The sequence below is a fragment of the Thalassophryne amazonica genome, chromosome 13 (assembly GCF_902500255.1).
Source record: "Thalassophryne amazonica chromosome 13, fThaAma1.1, whole genome shotgun sequence".
In the NCBI taxonomy this organism is placed as follows: Eukaryota; Metazoa; Chordata; class Actinopteri; order Batrachoidiformes; family Batrachoididae; genus Thalassophryne; species Thalassophryne amazonica.
In genome coordinates this window covers 77,463,584-77,484,125 of record NC_047115.1, presented here as the reverse complement: position 1 = coordinate 77,484,125, position 20,542 = coordinate 77,463,584, and the positions used below count along the sequence as shown (strand labels likewise).

Sequence of the window (20,542 nt, the reverse complement as noted above, 5' to 3'; positions counted from 1 at the left end):
CAACTGCCACGGTTCTTCGCACCCCTGGGTGGCAGGAGAGTTTGGAACCATGACAGAAGTCCAGGACTGCAGCCCTGGCCTCTGGTGGGACGTACATCTTGTTCTTCGGGCCGGTCCCCGGGTCCGGTTTCCGTGTCAGGGCCTCCCGGACGGTCTTCTCCACGTCCCAGGTGAGGGTGGCCATGACAGTGGACTCTGGGATGATGGTTTCAGTCGGGTCTGACAGTTCGGTCCTGACTTCCTCTTCGTGCACCCGGGACAGGGCGTCAGACCATTGGTTCTTCGTCCCGGGGCGGTATGTGATCTGAAAGTCAAAACGCCCGAAGAACAGTGACCAGCGGGCTTGCCTGGGGTTCAGACGCTTAGCGGTCCGGATGTACTCCAGGTTCCAATGGTCTGTGAAAACCGTGAATGGAATCGAAGCTCCCTCCAACAGGTGTCTCCACTCCTCCAGAGCCTCCTTCACCGCAAGAAGTTCCTGATTGCCGACGTCATAATTCCTTTCAGCCGGGGTCAACCTGCGGGAAAAATAGGCACATGGGTGGAGAACCTTGTCAGACTCCCCGCTCTGGGACAGCACGGCTCCTATCCCTGAGTCAGAGGCATCCACTTCAACTATAAACTGGCGGTTTGGATCGGGCTGCACCAGAACTGGTGCAGTCGAAAACCGGCGTTTCAACTCCCTAAACTCAGCTTCGCACCGATCCGACCAGGTGAAGGGGACTTTAGTGGAGGTCAGGGCTGTCAGGGGGCTAACTACCTGACTGTAGCCCTTGATGAACCTCCAGTAGAAATTTGCAAAACCGAGGAACTGTTGCAGTTTCCTACGGTTTGTGGGTTGGGGCCAATCTCTCACCGCCTCAACCATGGCCGGATCAGGGGCGACGGAGTTGGAGGAGATTATGAACCCCAAGAAGGACAAAGAAGTGCAGTGGAACTCGCACTTCTCGCCCTTCACAAACAGCCGGTTCTCCAACAACCGCTGCAGGACCTGACGTACATGCATAACATGAGTCTCAGGATCCGGGGAAAAAATGAGTATATCATCTAGATATACGAAGACAAACCGATGCAGGAAGTCCCACAAGACATCATTTACCAAAGCTTGGAACGTCGCGGGGGCGTTGGTGAGGCCGAACGGCATGACCAGGTACTCAAAGTGACCTAACGGGGTGTTAAATGCCGTCTTCCACTCGTCTCCCTTCCGGATCAATGCGAATCAATGGAGACCTACATCTGGGACTCGTTAGCTGCCGGGCTGATCCGGAACTCCACCTCCCCGATGGATGCATGGACAGAGTCCGCCGTCCTTCTTGCCCACAAAAAAGAAACCTGCACCCATCGGGGAGGTGGAGTTCCGGATCAGCCCGGCAGCTAACGAGTCCCGAATGTAGGTCTCCATTGATTCGCGTTCAGGACGTGAGAGGTTGCACAGCCTGCTGGACGGGTACTCAACGCCTGGAATCAAATCAATGGCACAATCGTATGGACGGTGCGGGGGAAGGGTGAGCGCCAGATCCTTGCTGAAAACGTCAGCAAGATCATGGTACTCACTTGGCACCGCCGTCAGATTGGGGGGAACTTTAACCTCCTCACTAGCTGTCACACCAGGCGGAACAGAGGATCCGAGACATTCCCGGTGGCAGGTTTCGCTCCACTGAGCCACAACCCCAGACGGCCAATCAATCCGGGGTTTGTGCTTTATCATCCAAGGATAACCCAAAATCACACGGGAAGTAGAAGGTGTTAAATAAAACACAATCTCCTCCCTGTGATTACCAGACACCACCAAAGTCACTGGCTGTGTCTGGTGTGTGATTAATGGAAGAAGGGTGCCATCTAGTGCCCGTACCTTCAAAGGTGAAGGTAGAGCCACTAGAGGGAGCCCGACCTCCCTTGCCCATCTGCTGTCCAGCAGATTCCCCTCCGACCCCGTGTCCACCAGTGCTGGGGCGTGAAGGGTTAGATCCCCACTCAGGATCATGACTGGGATGCGTGCAGATTTACAGGGTTTCCCCGCGTGGGTATTATGACCCACCCTTAGCCCAGTCTCTAAGGACGAGTGCTGCTGTTTTGACCGTTTGGGGCTATTTTTCTGCGTGTGCTCGGTTGAGCTGCAGTGAAAACACTCCCCACTGACCAGCCTCCTTTGTCTCTGATCTGATTGCCTTTTGGCCCTGCTCGTTTCAATAGCAACATCAGCAGGGGGAGCTGTTGTCACGTGGAGTGCCCTGGCTGTGGAGCGTGGGGAAGTCGGCTCCCTTTCGGACCCGGGAGGAAGAGGGACGGCTTGTGCCTGACCACGCCCTTCGTCTCGCTCCCGTCGGTGTTCTGTTAATCGGTTGTCTAACCGTATAACTAGGTCGATAAGCCCGTCTAAATCCCACTGCTCGTCCTTCGCCACCAGGTGCTCCTTAAGGACCAGAGACAGTCCGTTTACAAAGGCGGCGCGGAGCGCAACAGCATTCCAGCTGGCTCACGCTGCTGTGATGCGGAAGTCGACTGCATACTTCGCTGCGCTCCGACGCCCCTGTCTTATCGACAGCAGCACACTTGAAGCGGTCTCGCCTCTATGAGGGTGGTCGAACACCTGTTGGAACTCCCTCACAAACCCAGCGTATGTCGTTAGGAGCCGTAAATTCTGCTCCCAGAGCGCCGTAGCCCAGGCGCGTGCCTCTCCTCGAAGCAAATTTATAACGTAAGCCACCCAGCTAGCGTCTGACGCGTACATGACGGGATGCTGTGAAAAGACGAGCGAGCACTGCATTAAGAAGTCCGCGCACGTCTCAACACAGCCTCCGTACGGCTCCGGAGGGCTTATGTATGCTTCAGGGGAAGGTGGGGGGGTTCGTTGAACAACCAGCGGAATGTCTGTCTCAGGCCTCCGGTCAGCAGGAGGAGGTGCTGCAGCAGCGCCCTGGGCCTGCACTTCCACCTGGGCGGTGAAAGCCTCCATCCTCCGATTGAGAATCACATTCCGCTCGGTGACTAAGTCCAACTGAGCAGTGAAAGCGGTTAAGATTCGCTGCAGCTCACCTAACACGCCTCCTGCTGACGCCTGTGCACCTCGCTCTTTCATTGGCTGTTCAAGCGATGGTTGATGCCCCTCGGGATCCATGACGCTGGCCGAGAAATCCTGTTGTGAAAGTGTAGGAACACGGACCCACAACAGGGGGCGTTATATGAACGGGCAATGGATAAGCCAAACAGTAACAATTTAATGTTGTGAAGTGCACAACGGAATACAGACAAATACAGTTTTGGTAATACAGACAGTTATATGTAGAGTGACGTGTGGGCAGGCTTGAGGATAGAAGACGTCCGTCCAGAACCGAGCCGGATCCCACACGGCCCTCACCGCCAACGGATCTGAAGAACACCGGAGCCGCCAAGTCCTGGATCCCCAGGTGGCCACCGTCTCCAGCTGTCAGACCTGGTACTGCTGGCAGAGAACAGAAACAGTGTAGATGAGTGTGTGTTCGCACACTCAGTAATTCCACAGTCTGTGTTCTTTTGGGAGGGAGCACCTCCACCTCCAATCACACACTCGTGCAGCTCCTGTCTAACCACTTATCTGATTGGAGTGTGAAGCGAAGCCGTCGCTGATCACACCAAACGCCAATTCCACAGATAAGGAAAACACCACAGGAAAATGGCTGCAAAAGAGTTCAGACTAAGACACAGTTTCAAGTCAGCAGAGAAATTATCTCTTAAGGTAGCTGATTTCTCAGCGGGGAGGTGGAGTTGCAGTCCGGCTTTTATGGTGATGTGGATGATGAGTAACAGCTGTCACTCTCTGTTGCTCCGACGCCCTCTTGTGCTTGAAGCCCGCACTTCAAGCAAAGCGCCATCTAGTGGTGGTGGGCCAGCAGTACCTCCTCTTCAGCGGCCCACACAACAGGACCCCCGCTGCGCTCGTCCGCTGTTTCACACCAGACAATTTTTATTCGTTCCTCAGTAATGTGCCTTTCTCATGGGGCAGCCAGTGACTGTTCTCTGGCATGGACTGAACCATTAATATCTCCTGCTTCGCCGGTTCATAAAATGAAGTTGCGGTCCCTCATGTAAAGAAAAGAATTTTTAAAATAAATAAATAACAATAATAATAATAATAATAATAGTAATAATAATATCCTCCATGTTTTGTGGGACCTGACCGATTAAACACCATTACTGCAAATGCTGCCACTCTCTGCACTGTTACCGACTCGCTGGCAAGCTGAAGTTACGGTCCCTCGTGTAAAGGATAAACAATAATATCGTTTGTGAGTTGGTTTTGTGAGATTCAGCACTTCTCCAATTGCTGTCGCTCTCTGACACTGTTACCATCTGTTACAATCTGCTACCGGCTGTGCGTCTCAGCCCCTGCTGGGGCAACAACCTCCTTCACGCCGCTCATAGATCCAACCAATGAGACTGTCCCTCTCCACTCTACTTCCTCCCCAGTTCCGAATGTCCACGTGTTCGCTTGTCTGCTCGAGCATGTTTGAAGCTTGGTTGCTGTAGAAAATCACTAATAAATATAAAAACTCTTACTACGAGAAAACAACAGCAGTCAAGTAAAGTTGGAAAGATATTCAAAGATTCAACCTTCTGGAATCAATAACTTCAAAGTCAATTGCCGTTTTAAATCAAATGATACCTCTTTACAAAGTTGTAAAACATACAAGAAACTACAACCAGCCAAAATCATTTTCCCCCAAAATGAGATGCCATCTGTTCTTTGTGAATTACATTGATCTTGACATGCAGCCAGCTGTGAGACTGGAGCTCAGGGACCGTCAACAAATTACCACAGCGAAAGGAAATGTTTTGATAAAAACTCAATAACATCACATTTATGGTTTGCAGTGCCACCAAACTCACATCACACATCAGTGAGCTCTCTCTGGTTGTACTCCAGCATGTAGATTGGAAAAATGTATTAATATATAATTTCAGGGATTTTTTTATTCCAATAAATTTGAATAAAATCTCAGTAACATTTTATTTATTGCTTCTAGTTCCACCATATCCACATTACACACCAATGAACTCCCTCTTTGTTGTACTACAGCACTTAGAATGTCAAAATGTACTATTATATAAATTCAGGGATTTTTTTATTCTAATAAATTTGAATAAAATCTCAGTAACTTTTTATTTATTGCTTGTAGTTCCACCATATCCACATCACACACCAATGAACTCCCTCTTTGTTGTACTACAACACTTACATTGAAACAATGGACTTTCATATAACCGTAGTAATTTTTTGGTAATACATTTTAATAAAAACTCAATAACATTTTATTTTTTTGCTTGTATTGCCACCAAAATCACATCACACATCAATGAACTCCTTCTGGTTATACTAAAACACTTAGATCGAAATAAAGCAAATTTTAGGAATACATTTGCAAACCTCCATTATTCTTATAACCTATTAGTGACAGGCAGGTTGGTCAAAAACGGTTGGACACAAATGTGAGGCTCAAACAAACAGCTCTGATTAGTAAATGGCTTTATTGGTGTGACTCGCAGAGGGCGTTACACGAGAAGATAGTCCAAAAACACAGCAGTACAAAAATCATCAAGCTAAGGCGTGGTTGTTCAAACAGGCAGAAGGTCAGGTACAAGGCAGGCAGGACTATGAAACACAAAAAACAGAGCTGGAGAGAAGGCACAAGGTGCATCAATCTGAGGAGGAACTACTGCACCCAGTGAGCCTTATATAACCCAGGTCATGAGCAGCAAATCAGTAACAGGTGTGCATGGAAAGCACCAGAACAAGGGCATGGCCAGAGAGAGAGAGAGAGAGAGAGAGAGAGAAAGAGAGGCGCCCACCACCAAGAACCCAGGGACAGACAAGAAAGATAGACAGACAGACCCAATCAGAGAAATCCAGCAAGAGAATGAACACACAGAAAGACAATGAACCAAAAAGAAATAACAAAACAGACCGAAAAATAAAACAGATAAGAAGGTGCACAGATGCAGCCTGTTGTCTGATGGACTTCTCTGCAATAAGACCGCTCCTACACCCACATTAGAGGCATGGACCTCGACCACGAACTGATGAGTGGGGTCAGGAAGGAGCAGCACGGGGGCCATGGTAAAGCGATCCTTTAGGACTCTGAACGCCTCGTTGCACTCCGGCATCCGGACGAACAGGCGGAGGGACAAGGTGACTTCATACAGTGGACCTATGACTGTACTGAAATTGTGCATGAAATTGTGCATGAACTTGCGATAAAAATTAGCAAAACCCAGGAATCTTTGTACTTCTTTTCAAGAATTAGGAACGGCTCAATCCCGCACCACCGCTACCTTTTCCGGATTCATTTTAATTTCCAACTCCATGGTAACATGGCCCAGGAATGACACCATAGGTCTATGGAACTCGCTTTTCTCAGCTTTCACAAAGAGGTCATTTTGCAGTAAGGTTTGAAGGACAGTGCGCACATGCCGGGAGTGACTTTCAAGATCGGGGAAAAGATTAAGATGTCATCTAAATACACAAAAACAAATTTGTTTAGGTACTCCCACAAAACATCATTCACCAAATTCTGAGACGAGGCATGTGTGTTTGTGAGTCCAAATGGCAAATATTCGTAATGCCCTGTAGGTGTATTAAAGGCTGTTTTGCATTCATCTCACTGCTTTATCCTGACTAAGTGATAAGCGTTGCCCAGATCAAGTTTTGTGAATATCTTGGCTCCTTCTAATAACATGAATACAGATGAAATAAGTGGCAGCGGATAACAGTTCTTTACAGTGATGTCGTTTAGGCTGCGGTAATCTATGCAGGGGCGGAGGGACTTGTCCTTCTTTTCAACAAGAAAGAACCCCGCCCCTGCAGGTGATGACGATCATCTGATCAAACCAGCTGCTAGCAATTCCTGGATGTATTTGATCATTACGTTGCATTCAGGGGCCGACAGGGAGTTTTGCCTGAGGCGGACTCACTCTGGGGAGGAGCTCAATACCGCAGTCGTATCCACGATGGGGCAGCAAAGATTTAGCCTCAACTTTGCTGAATACAGGTGCGAGATCATGATAATACGTCGGTACCCCTATGAGGTCCAGGTTCAAATCCGGCGGTGTACATTCTGAAATGAATAAACAAACATTCTCAAAAGCCGGGCCCAAGGAAATTATCTCTCCCTTCGGCCAATCAAAGTTGGGACCATGACGCTGTAACCAAGGGTGCCCCAGAATTGTCGGGTGAGTCATATCAAAGACGTGGAAGCTAATGGATTCTGAATGAGTCGCGGAAATAATCATTTTTACAGCCTGAGTGTGATGGGTGATTTGACCGAATTTATGGCCATCCACAGCACGTACCACCAGAGGGCTCCACCACTTAAACAGCTAAAGCTGTAGGGACCTGGCAAAAGAAGACAAAATCAGAATGGCATCTGAACCAGAATCTACAACAGTTGATACGGTTACTGTAGAAATTCATTTAACCGGGATAATATTTTGAGCTGAGACAGAAGTGATGGAATTAAGACTCACCCGTAACTCTGACCTTGGCCACACGGTGCGACCCCTGGCCTGACAATTGGAAATTACGTGTCCTGACTGTCCATAGTAGTAATAGAATCCATCCTCGCGGCGCTGTCGCCCCATTGAAGACAGACAAGTGCATCCCAGCTGCATAGGCTCTTCAGCTCTGTGAGGAAGGGATCCGGTCCGGACGTGAGTGGAGGAAGATGAACGGTTCGGAGCTGTGTCCGTCTGGCGATCTGGTTGTCAATTTCCTCCTTAAGGTCGGTCCAGCAGGCATTGATCAGTATGGATGGCCAGCGCAATGAGGTCATTGAGGTCCTCCGGGAGGTCGAAAGCAACGAGTTGGTCCTGGGCCATGTCCGACAGCCCCTGGAAGAAAATGTCAAGGAGTGGAGCTGGGCTCCATTCGCTTTTGGCCACCAGGATACGAAAGTCAAGGGCATAATCAGCAATTCGGTGGCTGCCCTGCTTAAGCCTCATGAGGGAGCGTGCAGATTCGCCTCCCGGAGGAGTGTGTTGATACACCTAGTGGAGTGCCGTTGTGAAGGCAGGAACTGAAGCACAGGTGGAGGATTGCCGATCCCATTCTGCCGTAGCCCACACTGCAGCTCGACTGGTCAGGTGAGTTATCATGAATGCTATCTTCGTCCAGTCGGACGGAAACATTAATGACATAATGTTCGAAATGCAACTCACATTGTGTAATAAATGGTCTGACATCACCAGTCTCGCTGGAGAAGCATTCTGGTCCTAACAGTTGGTTGCAGACCACAGGTGCAAGTACGGAAGCCGGTGAGGGTGCTGACAGCCCCGGTAGTGGTACACTGGAATTACCGGAAGCCGTGTCCATAGTACCCTGAGGATTCAGTCTTGACAGTAGCTGACTCATCTGAGTGCTTACAGACGACATGAAAGAGTCCTGGCATTTAGCTAGCTCTCTAAACCCGCAGCAAAGCGCAGTGACCTGGTCTTCCTGCTGTGCAAGCTGCCAACTATGATGGCGTACTACCAGCTGGAATGGATCTGAGCCCGCTGTGTCCATGGCTGACCAGATTGATCTGACAGGCAGACAGACCCAGCAAGAGAATGAACACACAGAAAAGCAATGAACCAAAAAGAAATAACAAAATTGACCAAAAAATACAACAGAAAACCAGACAAAATTTCAAACCCTAACAATTAGTGAAAAGATGCACATTAACTTTTGTGATTTTATGCAATGTGCTTGGTATAAAATACGTGATTGGATCAAATTCAAACAACTATGAACCTGTGACTTTCTTTTTTGGTTGGCCCACCGGGGTGCAGCCTATGTGGCTCCCAAAGCTCTGACTTTTTAAGGTGATTTTTCCATCCCATTACTCTGCTAAAAAATCCCGGTGAGAACCCTGTTTATAGGATTTAGTTCTACTTCTTCTGGTGGAATAAAATAATATTCTGCAATCCCAGCCAGTTATGCCCAGTGTCATGCTTCACAAAAAAACAGTTCAGCAGCTTGAAATTTGTCGAATGTAGCATAAACAGTACGCAACACCTTTGGAACATGTTCAACTGCACCTTGAAATTCTATTGCATTCATTTAAAAATAATTACGTTTAATAACCGTATAGTAAAATAACAATATTCCATTTGGTTATATATTCTCAGATATTGAAAATTGTACAAACGCATAAAATCAGATTATCACAAGATGCCACTACATTCTTATCCAGCATGTTGGAAAAGTTGTTTAACTTTAAAAAGTCAATTGAAAAAGCTAATCAAGCTATGATGTTAGCATTTTTTTTTTTTCAAACTCACATATGGGGGAGGTGATGGTCTAGTGGTTAAGGTGTTGGGCTTGAGTCCAGAAGATCATGGGTTCAAATCCCCACCTGACTGGAAAATCACTAAGGGCCCTTGGGCAAGGCCTTTAATCCCCTATTGCTCCCGGTGTGTAGTGAGCGCCTTGTATGGCAGCACCCTGACATCGGGGTGAATGTGAGGCATAATTGTAAAGCTCTTTGAGCGTCTGATGCAGATGGAAAAGCGCTATATAAATGCAGTCCATTTACTATATTATGCAACTGAATGAAATGTTAATAAATCACTTAAATGCTGCAATGGAACAAAGAACATTAATGAACATTGACTTTCCCATTTTAAATAATGGGAACATCAAAGGCTTTACAAGGTGTACTTGAATGCATCATGAAGCAACTGTATATCTGAAAAGTGGAGATGATGTGGCTGCTGTAATATTTTGTGGCCACATGTTATTTAGATGCAACCACAATTGTGCATTATTCATTTATGGCCACGGCTTAACAAACTATTATTGCTTGGTCTTGCATTATTAACTTGTGGCCACATATTAGTAATAGGTGGTCACACAAATACATTTTGCTTACCAGTGTCACTGGGGCACTACAGAATATATTGTAAACCTCAATCTAGTAGAAACAGTAGAATAAAGTGACAGAAATCTCTACCCGAGAAAAAAAAAAAACATTCAGCTTCATACCACATTGGGTGAAACCTGGTTTTCCAACCTGACCTGAACATGGACATGCATTAATTTAAAACAGAAATGGCAAAAGTACTCAGAGAGCATTTATTTCCACCAGGTTCCACAGAGGCCCCAAAGCTTAAATGATCCAGAATCTGTATCAGAATTCTAATCAAACCAACGACTTTACCATTGACTGGAAATAAGGATTTGAGAGCCATGCATCTAATCAGATTTCCATTTTGTTCCTAACATCTCTTCAAAACCTTGTATTTACAGATGATGAGAGGGAGGATGATGAGCTGTCTGACTTTGATTATGTAAGTTTAGTGCAGCAAATAACTGAAACAATACTTCACATGGTGATACAAGCACCAAATCCAGCACAAATTCTCCTTCGACATTGCTCTTTTGAAAAAAACAATGGGCCACTTGAATTTTCAATAGGCGGCCATGTAGGGGTCAATTGAAGAATTACACAGGGGTCAAACGTAAAAGATGCTCCAATCATATTGAAAACTATACCACATTATTTGTATGATCATAAAGATTCCCAAAAATGTATCATTAGGACTATCTATGACTGAATGTTATCGGGAAAAAACCTTAAGAATGGTGACAAAGGTCAATTTCAGTTTGTACAGGGGTCAAAAGTTAAAGTTGCTCCAATTTTAGTAAAAAATGGTGCAAACTGTTGATTGAGCTAGTTGGATTAATAAATGGAATAGTTTTGACTGTGTTGAATGCTTGGTCTCTAAAGTAAAGGTCAAATTATGTTGACGTCCATTGAATTCTATGACATGTGACATATGATACCCAGTAACGTGATAACTAAGCATGATACATGGTGCAAACTATTCCTTTTTGAAACCGTATTAACTCAACCAATAATTTGCATCACCTTTGAACAAAATTGGAGCAACTCTAGCTTTTGACCCCTGTACTAACTGAAACTGAACTGTCACCATTCTTGTTGTTTTTACCCCATAACTCTATAGAATTCAGTCATAGATAGTCCAATCTATACCTTTTTGGAATCTTTACAATCAGACAAATAATGGTATAATTTTCAATATGACTGGAACATTTTATATTTTGACCCCATGTAATTCTTCAATTGACCCCTACATGGCTGCCTATTGAAAATTCAAGTGGCCCGGTGGTTTTATCAAAGGAGTAATATCTAAGGTATACTTGTATCACCATTTGAAGGACTCCTCTGTAAATATTCTGTTATCTGCTGCACTAGTTCAACCAAGACATTTGTGAGGCCAGAGTATTTCCCACCACTTTGTTTGTAAGAGATATTTGATGTGTTTTCTCAAGGATAACGAAATGTATGAGGATCCGCGTGAGAACCAGGATGGCAGCTACGAGCCTCCTCCCAGCCACAGCGACTTCACCATCGGACCTTCTATTTCCATCCCAATTGGAGAGTATCTTGGTCAGTACAATAACTCCACAAACAATGATCATGTTGCCACTTAAAATGAAAAATGTTACTGAAAAAATAATGAATTTATTTTGTATTATTCATTTATTTATTTATTTTTGCCCGATTAAATGATGAGAGAATGCCCATTGGTTCCACAAAACACACAACACAAATTTCATCAATTCCTGGGGGGGGGGGTTCCAGTCACTTATAGTATTGCAGAAATGGAACTGACTCATTTTGGCCGATAAGTGAGCAGAATGACAACAACAAAGCCACAGTGCATGGAATGGAATGGAAGGTTTCAGCTCAGTATTTAATGCAAATGCCAACATCCTGTTTCTGCCTCTACTTCTCCTTTACAGACAGCTGCCATAACCGACCCCAGCTACCTCCCAAAAAGCCCCGCCGCCCAGACAAAGCCTGCAAAGAACTCCCTCCTGAACCCACTCCGACAGGAAGTGATGAAGTAAAGTAACCTTAACACCTCATCAAATTTACAAATCCACTGCTTATTCACTGTGGTTTTTTAATCCATTATTTTTATAGAAAAAAAAACTGGCAACTGTTGTTGCCAGAATAATTCAACAATAAATAACAAAAAAAAAAAAAAACAACAACACAGAAATGCATTTACAGAAAATACTGTAAATTTTACATTGTAAAACCACTGTAATAGCACAGTAGCACGGTCATGGGCTTGAGTCCCACCTGTGGCCTTTCTGTGTGGAGTTTGCATGTTCTCCCCGTGTTTGCGTGGGTTCCCTCTGGGTGTTTCCTCCCACATCCAAAACACATGCCAGTTAGGTGGATTGGAAACTTGTCCATAGGTGTGCATGCGGGTGTAAATGTGTTTGTTTGCCTATATGTGGCCCTGCGACAGACTGGCGTCCTGTCCAGGGTGTACCCCGCCTCACGCCCTATGACTGCTGGGATAGACTCCAGTCTCCCTGCAACCCTTAACTGGAGTAAGCGGTTGAAGATGACTGAGTGAAAACCACTTGTGACTGTAGGACCTTTGTGGCTGGAACGGCCGTGGGATCGAACCCCGGGCGGCTCGCACTAAAGACCAGGTCAGCCAAAGGGGAATTCCCTGTTAGCCAAGCTAGTGGGAACATGTTTTCAATCAGGGCCCAGGACCTTCATCCTGCTACATACTGTGATTTTGAAAAATAAAATAACAATAATAATAATAATAATAATAAAAGGAGAATGGGGTCTGGTCAAACCTGAAGCAGGGATAGTCAGGTTGGGGAGCAAGCACAATAATGGCTTGCCCCAGCATTTTGCCACATGGTGTGTTGGTCTAAAAATGTGATACAGATACAGACACTTTATTGTCATTGTAACGAAAGGTAAGGTGCAAGCCTTTCAGAGCAAATATAAATCTGAGAAAACTACACGCAGACTTAAATATACATCAAATTTAACAGAATGGAAAAGGTGTTTTCAAAGTGCAAATTTAAAAAAAATGATAAGTGTGAAGTAGCAAAAAAGAGATTATACATGAAAAAAGAGAAACTTATGTACAACACTGTGGCTATTTCAGTGGCAGCAGATATTGCACATTAACAAATATTACACTCATTTCACAATCTGTTTTTTCCTGCTGACATTAACCGATTCAATTCTAAACAGATATGATTTTTGGTTTTGGATCTCCTCCTATTAACACACTTTGTATAAATATAGGAAGAATTTGCTCATATGTTAATATTGTCATATGATATACTAGATTTCAGTGGACAGTAATGACCAAACTAAAATCAGATTACACCTCTCCACCCCACACACGACACCAGCACTGGACAGCTGATAATTCCTAAGGTTGTATGGATTGAAACCTATGGTAGTTAGGCCGGGTGAAGGTCTGGGCAGCACGGAGTGCCTCCCTGGTCTTCTGCCACCATGCATCAGGTGATCTGAGGAAGAACAACTGGATTTTAATGACCACTGTCAAGAAGGTCGTGTTTTGTTGTAATTTGTCAGTCAGCCAAAGAGTCAGTCAGCAAGATATCTAAAAAAAATATAGCTTTTGATTAAATTTGGTAAAGAAATTGGCCCTGAGCCCAGGACAGTGAGCCTCATTTACAAATATGAGCGCAGAAATATTCTTACTCTCCACATAAAAGAAGTGTGTGCAAAAAATCATAGCCAGTGTACCCACCAATTTTGTTCCCACCACCGCACGTACATTAGTGAATCAGAATCACTCTAAACTGACAGGCGCGTGCACATGTGTGCACACCACACTTAGATAGAAACAGAAGAATTTCACAACAGCACGAAGTGAAATAATTTACATCAAAGGTGGAAGCAAATAAAGACTGGCTGAAAAGCTCTGTGGCCTAAGGTTTTGACAAGAAAAAGTTACTGACAAAAAATGAATCACAGACTACAACCCCTGGCAAAAATTATGGAATCACCGGCCTCAGAGGATGTTCATTCAGTTGTTTAATTTTGTAGAAAAAAAGCAGATCACAGACATGACACAAAACTAAAGTCATTTCAAATGGCAACTTTCTGGCTTTAAGAAACACTATAAGAAATCAAGAAAAAAAGATTGTGGCAGTCAGTAATGGTTACTTTTTTAGACCAAGCAGAGGAAAAAAATATGGAATCACTCAATTCTGAGGAAAAAATTATGGAATCACCCTGTAAATTTTCATCCCCCAAATTAACACCTGCATCAAATCAGATCTGCTCGTTGACATTGACCCTATGTGTCTTTTTGCAAGGAATGTTTTTGCAGTTTTTGCTCTATGGCAAGATGCATTATCATCTTGAAAAATGATTTCATCATCCCCAAACATCCTTTCAATTGTCCAAAATATCAACATAAACTTGTGCATTTATTGATGATGTAATGACAGCCATCTCCCCAGTGCCTTTACCTGACATGCAGCCCCATATCATCAATGACTGTGGAAATTTACATGTTCTCTTCAGGCAGTCATCTTTATAAATCTCATTGGAACGGCACCAAACAAAAGTTCCAGCATCATCACCTTGCCCAATGTAGATTCAAGATTCATCACTGAATATGACTTTCATCCAGTCATCCACAGTCCACAATTGCTTTTCCTTAGCCCATTGTAACCTTGTTTTTTTCTGTTTAGGTGTTAATGATGCCTTTTGTTTAGCTTTTCTGTATGTAAATCCCATTTCCTTTAGGCGGTTTCTTACAGTTCGGTCACAGACGTTGACTCCAGTTTCCTCCCATTCGTTCCTCATTTGTTTTGTTGTACATTTTTGATTTTTGAGACATATTGCTTTAAGTTTTCTGTCTTGACGCTTTGATGTCTTCCTTGGTCTACCAGTATGTTTGCCTTTAACAACCTTCCCATGTTGTTTGTATTTGGTCCAGAGTTTAGACACAGCTGACTGTGAACAACCAACATCTTTTGCAACATTGCGTGATGATTTACTCTCTTTTAAGAGTTTGATAATCCTCTCCTTTGTTTCAATTGACATCTCTCGTGTTGGAGCCATGATTCATGTCAGTCCACTTGGTGCAACAGCTCTCCAAGGTGTGTTCACTCCTTTTTAGATGCAGACTAACGAGCAGATCTGATTTGATGCAGGTGTTAGTTTTGGGGATGAAAATTTCCAGGGTGATTCCATAATTTTTTCCTCAGAATTGAGTGATTCCATATTTTTTTCCTCTGCTTGGTCTAAAAAAGTAACTGTTACTGACTGCCACAATCTTTTTTTCTTGATTTCTTATAGTGTTTCTTAAAGCCAGAAAGTTGCCATTTGAAATGACTTTAGTTTTGTGTCATGTCTGTGATCTGCGTTTTTTGTACAAAATTAAACAACTGAATGAACATCCTCCGAGGCCAGTGATTCCATAATTTTTGCCAGGGGTTGTAAAATAGCCATAAACATGAGGAAGAAGTGACATCATTATGAAGTGGTATTCCTTAGAGAAATGACAAAGTGCTGATCTACCAAGAACCATCACTTGTGTCATTTAACTATAATTATTAAAATGATATTTGCGGTGTTTGTGTTTTCTCTAAATATCAAGTGCAGAACATAATATTATGTAAATGAACATAACATTTTTGTTAGTAAAAGTAAATTAATTGGTTCAAACAATAGATTTTTATATACCCTGAATGCCCTTTAAAATTCAACCAACTTATAAATTTAAATCAGCTGCAGTTTTAATGGTGGTAATAATTGTTGTGAGTAACTGATCTCACACACACTCATCTTCAACTTCATAGTCCAATTAAGGGTCACGGGGGGCTGGAGCTTATCCCAGCAGTCACAGAGTGCGAGGTGGGGTACACCCAGGACAGGACGCCAGTCTGTCACAGGGCCACAAACAGACAAACAAACACATTCACACCCACTTGCACACCTACAGACCATTTAAAGATTCCAATCCACCCTCAGTGCAATGAAAAAAATAACTTCAGAAATTAATCCAGCTTTGATGCATCACTGTTGCTTTGATATCAACAATCCAGTACAAACTTTAAATAGGGGTCCCGAGGACCAGGACTGGGAAACTCTGTTCTGCACCACACATCCGTTCAACAGCCCACTGTCCAATTACATTTGACCCCCTTACCATTCAGGATCTTATGTAAATTGGCTGTAATTCCAAAACCATTTACTCATTCTGTATGTGAATATCATCAATGCTGAAAGTCCATTTCAGTCAAACCATGTGTTTCCATTGTGTTATTTCAAATTCAAAATTGTGGTGTCACACAGACCCAAAATAATTAACTGATGTCATTATTTGATTATCACTGTCAAAAATAAATAAATACATAAATGCCATGAGATTTAGTTGCACTTCTAGAGACTGTGACCATAATAACACTTTGTTGAAGAAATTATACTTCCCACGTAGCCGGTGTTTTCATGATATTTTGTTGTCTTGTAGGAAGACTACATTGAACCAGATGGCGGTAATGATGATAACTACATAGAACCTGAAGAAAGTCCACCTGCTGGTAAGCCACACATCGGCTGACATATTCATATCATAAAACAGGCTTAAGGCTCTTAAATCTAGCCATGGTTTGAAACTACCAATTTAGCAGTATCACTAGGGGAGCTATGACCACTGCCTTTGCACCCCCCTTCCCCCCAGGACTAAACCAAACCAACTTCCTTAGGTTCCTTAGATGACCCCAAAACACAATCAGGATGTTCCCAAAAATAAAAACTGGCCTCAAGCCAGTTATCCAAGATGGCATCCAAGATGGCCAGCAAAATAGGGTTTTCCACTAAAACACCTTTAAGCAACAGATTCAATGGGAAGACCATTGCAGGTCACAGCAAATTCATTTGTGCCTAAACTAAATTCATTCATGGGTTTAAGATTCAAAATGGCATCCAAAATGGCCACCAACAGACCCTTATCATTGAATCTCTGTGATATTTAAGTTGTTATTTTTGGGAACATCCTGATTGTGTTTTGGGGTCATCTAAGGAACCTAAAAAAGTTGGTTTGGTTTAGTCCTGGGGGGGGGGGGGGGGGGGGGGGTGCAAAGGTAGTGGTTATAGCTCCCCGAGTATATGTCCTGACTTTAAGGTTCTTAAAATTTTGATATTTGAGTAATTCAGAAATTATTTATCACACTAAAAGTACCCTCTAAGAGTGAGAAACTATGCCATTCCTACCTCACTGCTTTAACAAAGTAAATGAATGCCTTATTTGTCTGTACTTTCAGGGGTAAGTATTCAGAGTTCATCTTAGCTTTACTGTGAGCGTATTTGTGATAGTGGGACATAATCATAACCGCACACATATATTTTATAATGTATTTGTGCTCATGTGGACAGCAGGAAGTAAAATTTGATTATGTGATAAATTTTGTGCTTTGTTTCTTGCAGGTATAAATTCCCACTGTCTTGTAATTATTTTGTAGATACTTTATACATGACGATTTAAATAATGAAAACTCAGTGTCTGAAAGTGTTGCCAAACTTTTGATGAACATCTTGCCAAACCAGTACTGTGATAAAGGGACACTCCTTTATGATGTTGTGTTTGCTTGTAGTTGCTTGCTGTTTCACAGTTATTCATTCAGTCATTTTCTGTACCCACTTACTGCAGTCAAGGGTCATGGGGGGCTGGAGCCTATCCCAGTAGTCAGACGGTGAGAGGCAGCGTAGGCTCTGGACAGGACACCAGACTGCCCCAGAGCCACATATAAACAAAGACATTCATACTCAGAGTCAGTTTAAAGTTTCCACTTCACCGAACCTGCATGTCTTTGGATGAGGGAGGAAGTTGGAGCACCTGGAGGCAACCCACAACCCATGTAAACACAGGGAGAAGATCTATTCTGAAACCTTTTTGCTGTGAGGCAAATAGGGCAAACCACGAAGGCACCGTGCAGCCCTGTTTCACTATTATTATTATTATTATTATAGGAATTACTCAATAATACACTCAACAAAAATATAAACGCAACACTTTTGGTTTTGCTCCCATTTTGTATGAGATGAACTCAAAGATCTAAAACTTTTTCCACATACACAATATCACCATTTCCTTCAAATATTGTTCACAAACCAGTCTAAATCTGTGATAGTGAGCACTTCTCCTTTGCTGAGATAATCCATCCCACCTCACAGGTGTGCCATATCAAGATGCTGATATATATATATATATATATATATATATATATATATATATATATATATATACGTGGGCTGTCAATAAAGTTACGGTCCTTTTTATTTTTTTCAAAAACTATATGGATTTCATTCATATGTTTTTACGTCAGACATGCTTGAACCCTCGTGCGCATGCGTGAGTTTTTCCACGCCTGTCGGTGACGTCATTCGCCTGTGAGCACGCCTTGTGGGAGGAGTTGTCCAGCCCCTCGTCAGAATTCCTTTGTCTGAGAAGTTGCTGAGAGACTGGCGCTTTGTTTGATCAAAATTTTTTCTAAACCTGTGAGACACATCGAAGTGGACACGGTTCGAAAAATTAAGCTGGTTTTCAGTGAAAATTTTAACGGCTGATGAGAGATTTTGAGGTGATTCTGTCGCTTTAAGGACTTCCCACGGAGCGAGACGTCGCGCTGCGCTCTCAGCTGCTGTCGTCAGCTTGTTCAAGCTGAAAACCTCCACATTTCAGGTTCTATTGATCCAGGACGTCGTGAGAGAACAGAGAAGTTTCAGAAGAAGTCGGTTTCAGCATTTTATCCGGATATTCCACTGTTAAAGGAGATTTTTTTAATGAAAGACGTGTGGACAGGTCCGCGCGTCGGGACGCAGCCGCCGTGACGCTCCGCCACAGGAAAAACACCTCAGTTGAAAGCCTTAAGGACAAGTTGGAACATGTCCTGCCTGTTAAACAATTTCTCATATACTCACTCCACTGAAAGCCATCAAAAGCCGCCTGGATTTTACAAATGGTTATCAACACGGAGGTGTTTTTCCTGTGCCGCCGCGCCGCGTCGGCTGCATCCCGACGCGCGGACCCGTCCACACGTCTTTCATTAAAAAAATCTCCTTTAACAGTGGAATATCCGGATAAAATGCTGAAACCGACTTCTTCTGAAACTTCTCTGTTCTCTCACGACGTCCTGGATCAATAGAGCCTGAAATGTGGAGGTTTTCAGCTTGAACAAGCTGACGACGGCGGCTGAGAGCGCTGAGCGACGTCTCGCACCGTGGGAAGTCCTTAAAGCGACAGAATCACCTCAAAATCTCTCATCAGCCGTTAAAACTTTCACTGAAAACCAGCTTAATTTTTCGAACCGTGTCCACTTCGATGTGTCTCACAGGTTTAGAAAAAATTTTGATCAAACAAAGCGCCAGTCTCTCAGCAACTTCTCAGACAAAGGAATTCCGACGAGGGGCTGGACGACTCCTCCCACAAGGAGTGCTCACAGGCGAATGACGTCACCGACAGGCGTGGAAAAACTCACGCATGCGCACGAGGGTTCAAGCATGTCTGACGTAAAAACATATGAATGAAATCCATATAGTTTTTGAAAAAAATAAAAAGGACCGTTACTTTATTGACAGCCCTCGTATATGTATATATATATAGAGAGAGAGAGAGAGAGAGAGAGAGAGAGAGAGAGAGAGAGAGAGAGAGAGAGAGAGAGAGGGGGGGGGTGGTGGCGGCCAAGTGGTTAATGCGCTTGGTTTCAGTGCAGAAGGTTCCAGGTTCAAATCCCACCCCTGCCACATTTCTCCATGTAATGTGGAGTTGCGTCAGGAAGGGCATCCGGCGTAAAACTTGCCAATTCAACATCCAGATCCACCTTGGATTTGCTGTGGCGACCGCGAGTGCAAACAAGGGAGCAGCCGAAGGGACTTACTTTTTTTTTTTTTTTGCTTTTTTGGCCATTTTTAAGAGAATATGAATGACAACACAAAAACTTTTTTTCACTCATGGTTAGTGGTTGGGTGAAGCCATTTTTGTCAAACAACTGTGTTTCCTCTTTTTAAATCAAAATGACAAGACAACTATCCAAATGACCCTGATCCAAAGTTTACATAGAACAGATGTTTACATACCCCTGTTCTTAATACTGTGTATTGCCCCCTTTAACGTCAATGACAACTTGGAGTCTTTTGTGGTGGTTGTGGACGAGGCTCTCTGATGGTAAAGCTGCCACTGAATATGTCTTGGACTTCATTTACATTAATTACAAAGAAATACAAACAGTATGGCACGCTATGGTAAATCTGCACGGAGTAGACAGTTCTCAAAAACTGCAAGAAGGAGAAGAGTGAGGAAAGCCAGCCCTACTTGCATCACTACTCTAAGCTTCATAGTGGAGTAGAGCAGATCAAATCCAGGTTTGCATCTCAGATGTACCTTCTGGCAATTTGTAGCTAAACTTTCAGGTCTTCTTTTTAAGAAAATCCTCCTCTATACCACTTCATCATGAAGATGGATAACTGGTGATACAAAATGCAAAGCTTGCACTGTGCATAATTTCTCCAATCATAGCCACGTAAGCATATAACTTCTTCTGGGTTGTCTGGGTGTCTTGGTGGCTTTCCTCACTCTTCTACTTCTTGCAGTCACTCAATTTTTGAGAACTGTCTACTCCATGCAGATTTACCATAAGCACCTCAAGTGGATTTTGGCTCCTCTAGTGGGTAACTCAGACCACCATGTGGAGAAC

The 20,542-nt window shown here is 43.7% G+C and overlaps 1 protein-coding gene across 3 annotated transcripts in view; it reads left to right on the top strand.

Annotated features, from left to right (window-relative positions):
- blnk (B cell linker) overlaps positions 1-20,542 on the top strand; it is a 164,619-nt gene that overhangs the window by 96,757 nt on the left and 47,320 nt on the right. For all 3 annotated transcript variants that reach the window (XM_034185163.1, XM_034185164.1, XM_034185165.1), the window contains 4 exons: positions 10,262-10,302; positions 11,309-11,426; positions 11,783-11,886; positions 16,321-16,390. In XM_034185163.1, the coding sequence (XP_034041054.1) occupies positions 10,262-10,302; positions 11,309-11,426; positions 11,783-11,886; positions 16,321-16,390 (333 nt within the window). The remainder of the gene's footprint in view (positions 1-10,261; positions 10,303-11,308; positions 11,427-11,782; positions 11,887-16,320; positions 16,391-20,542) is intronic.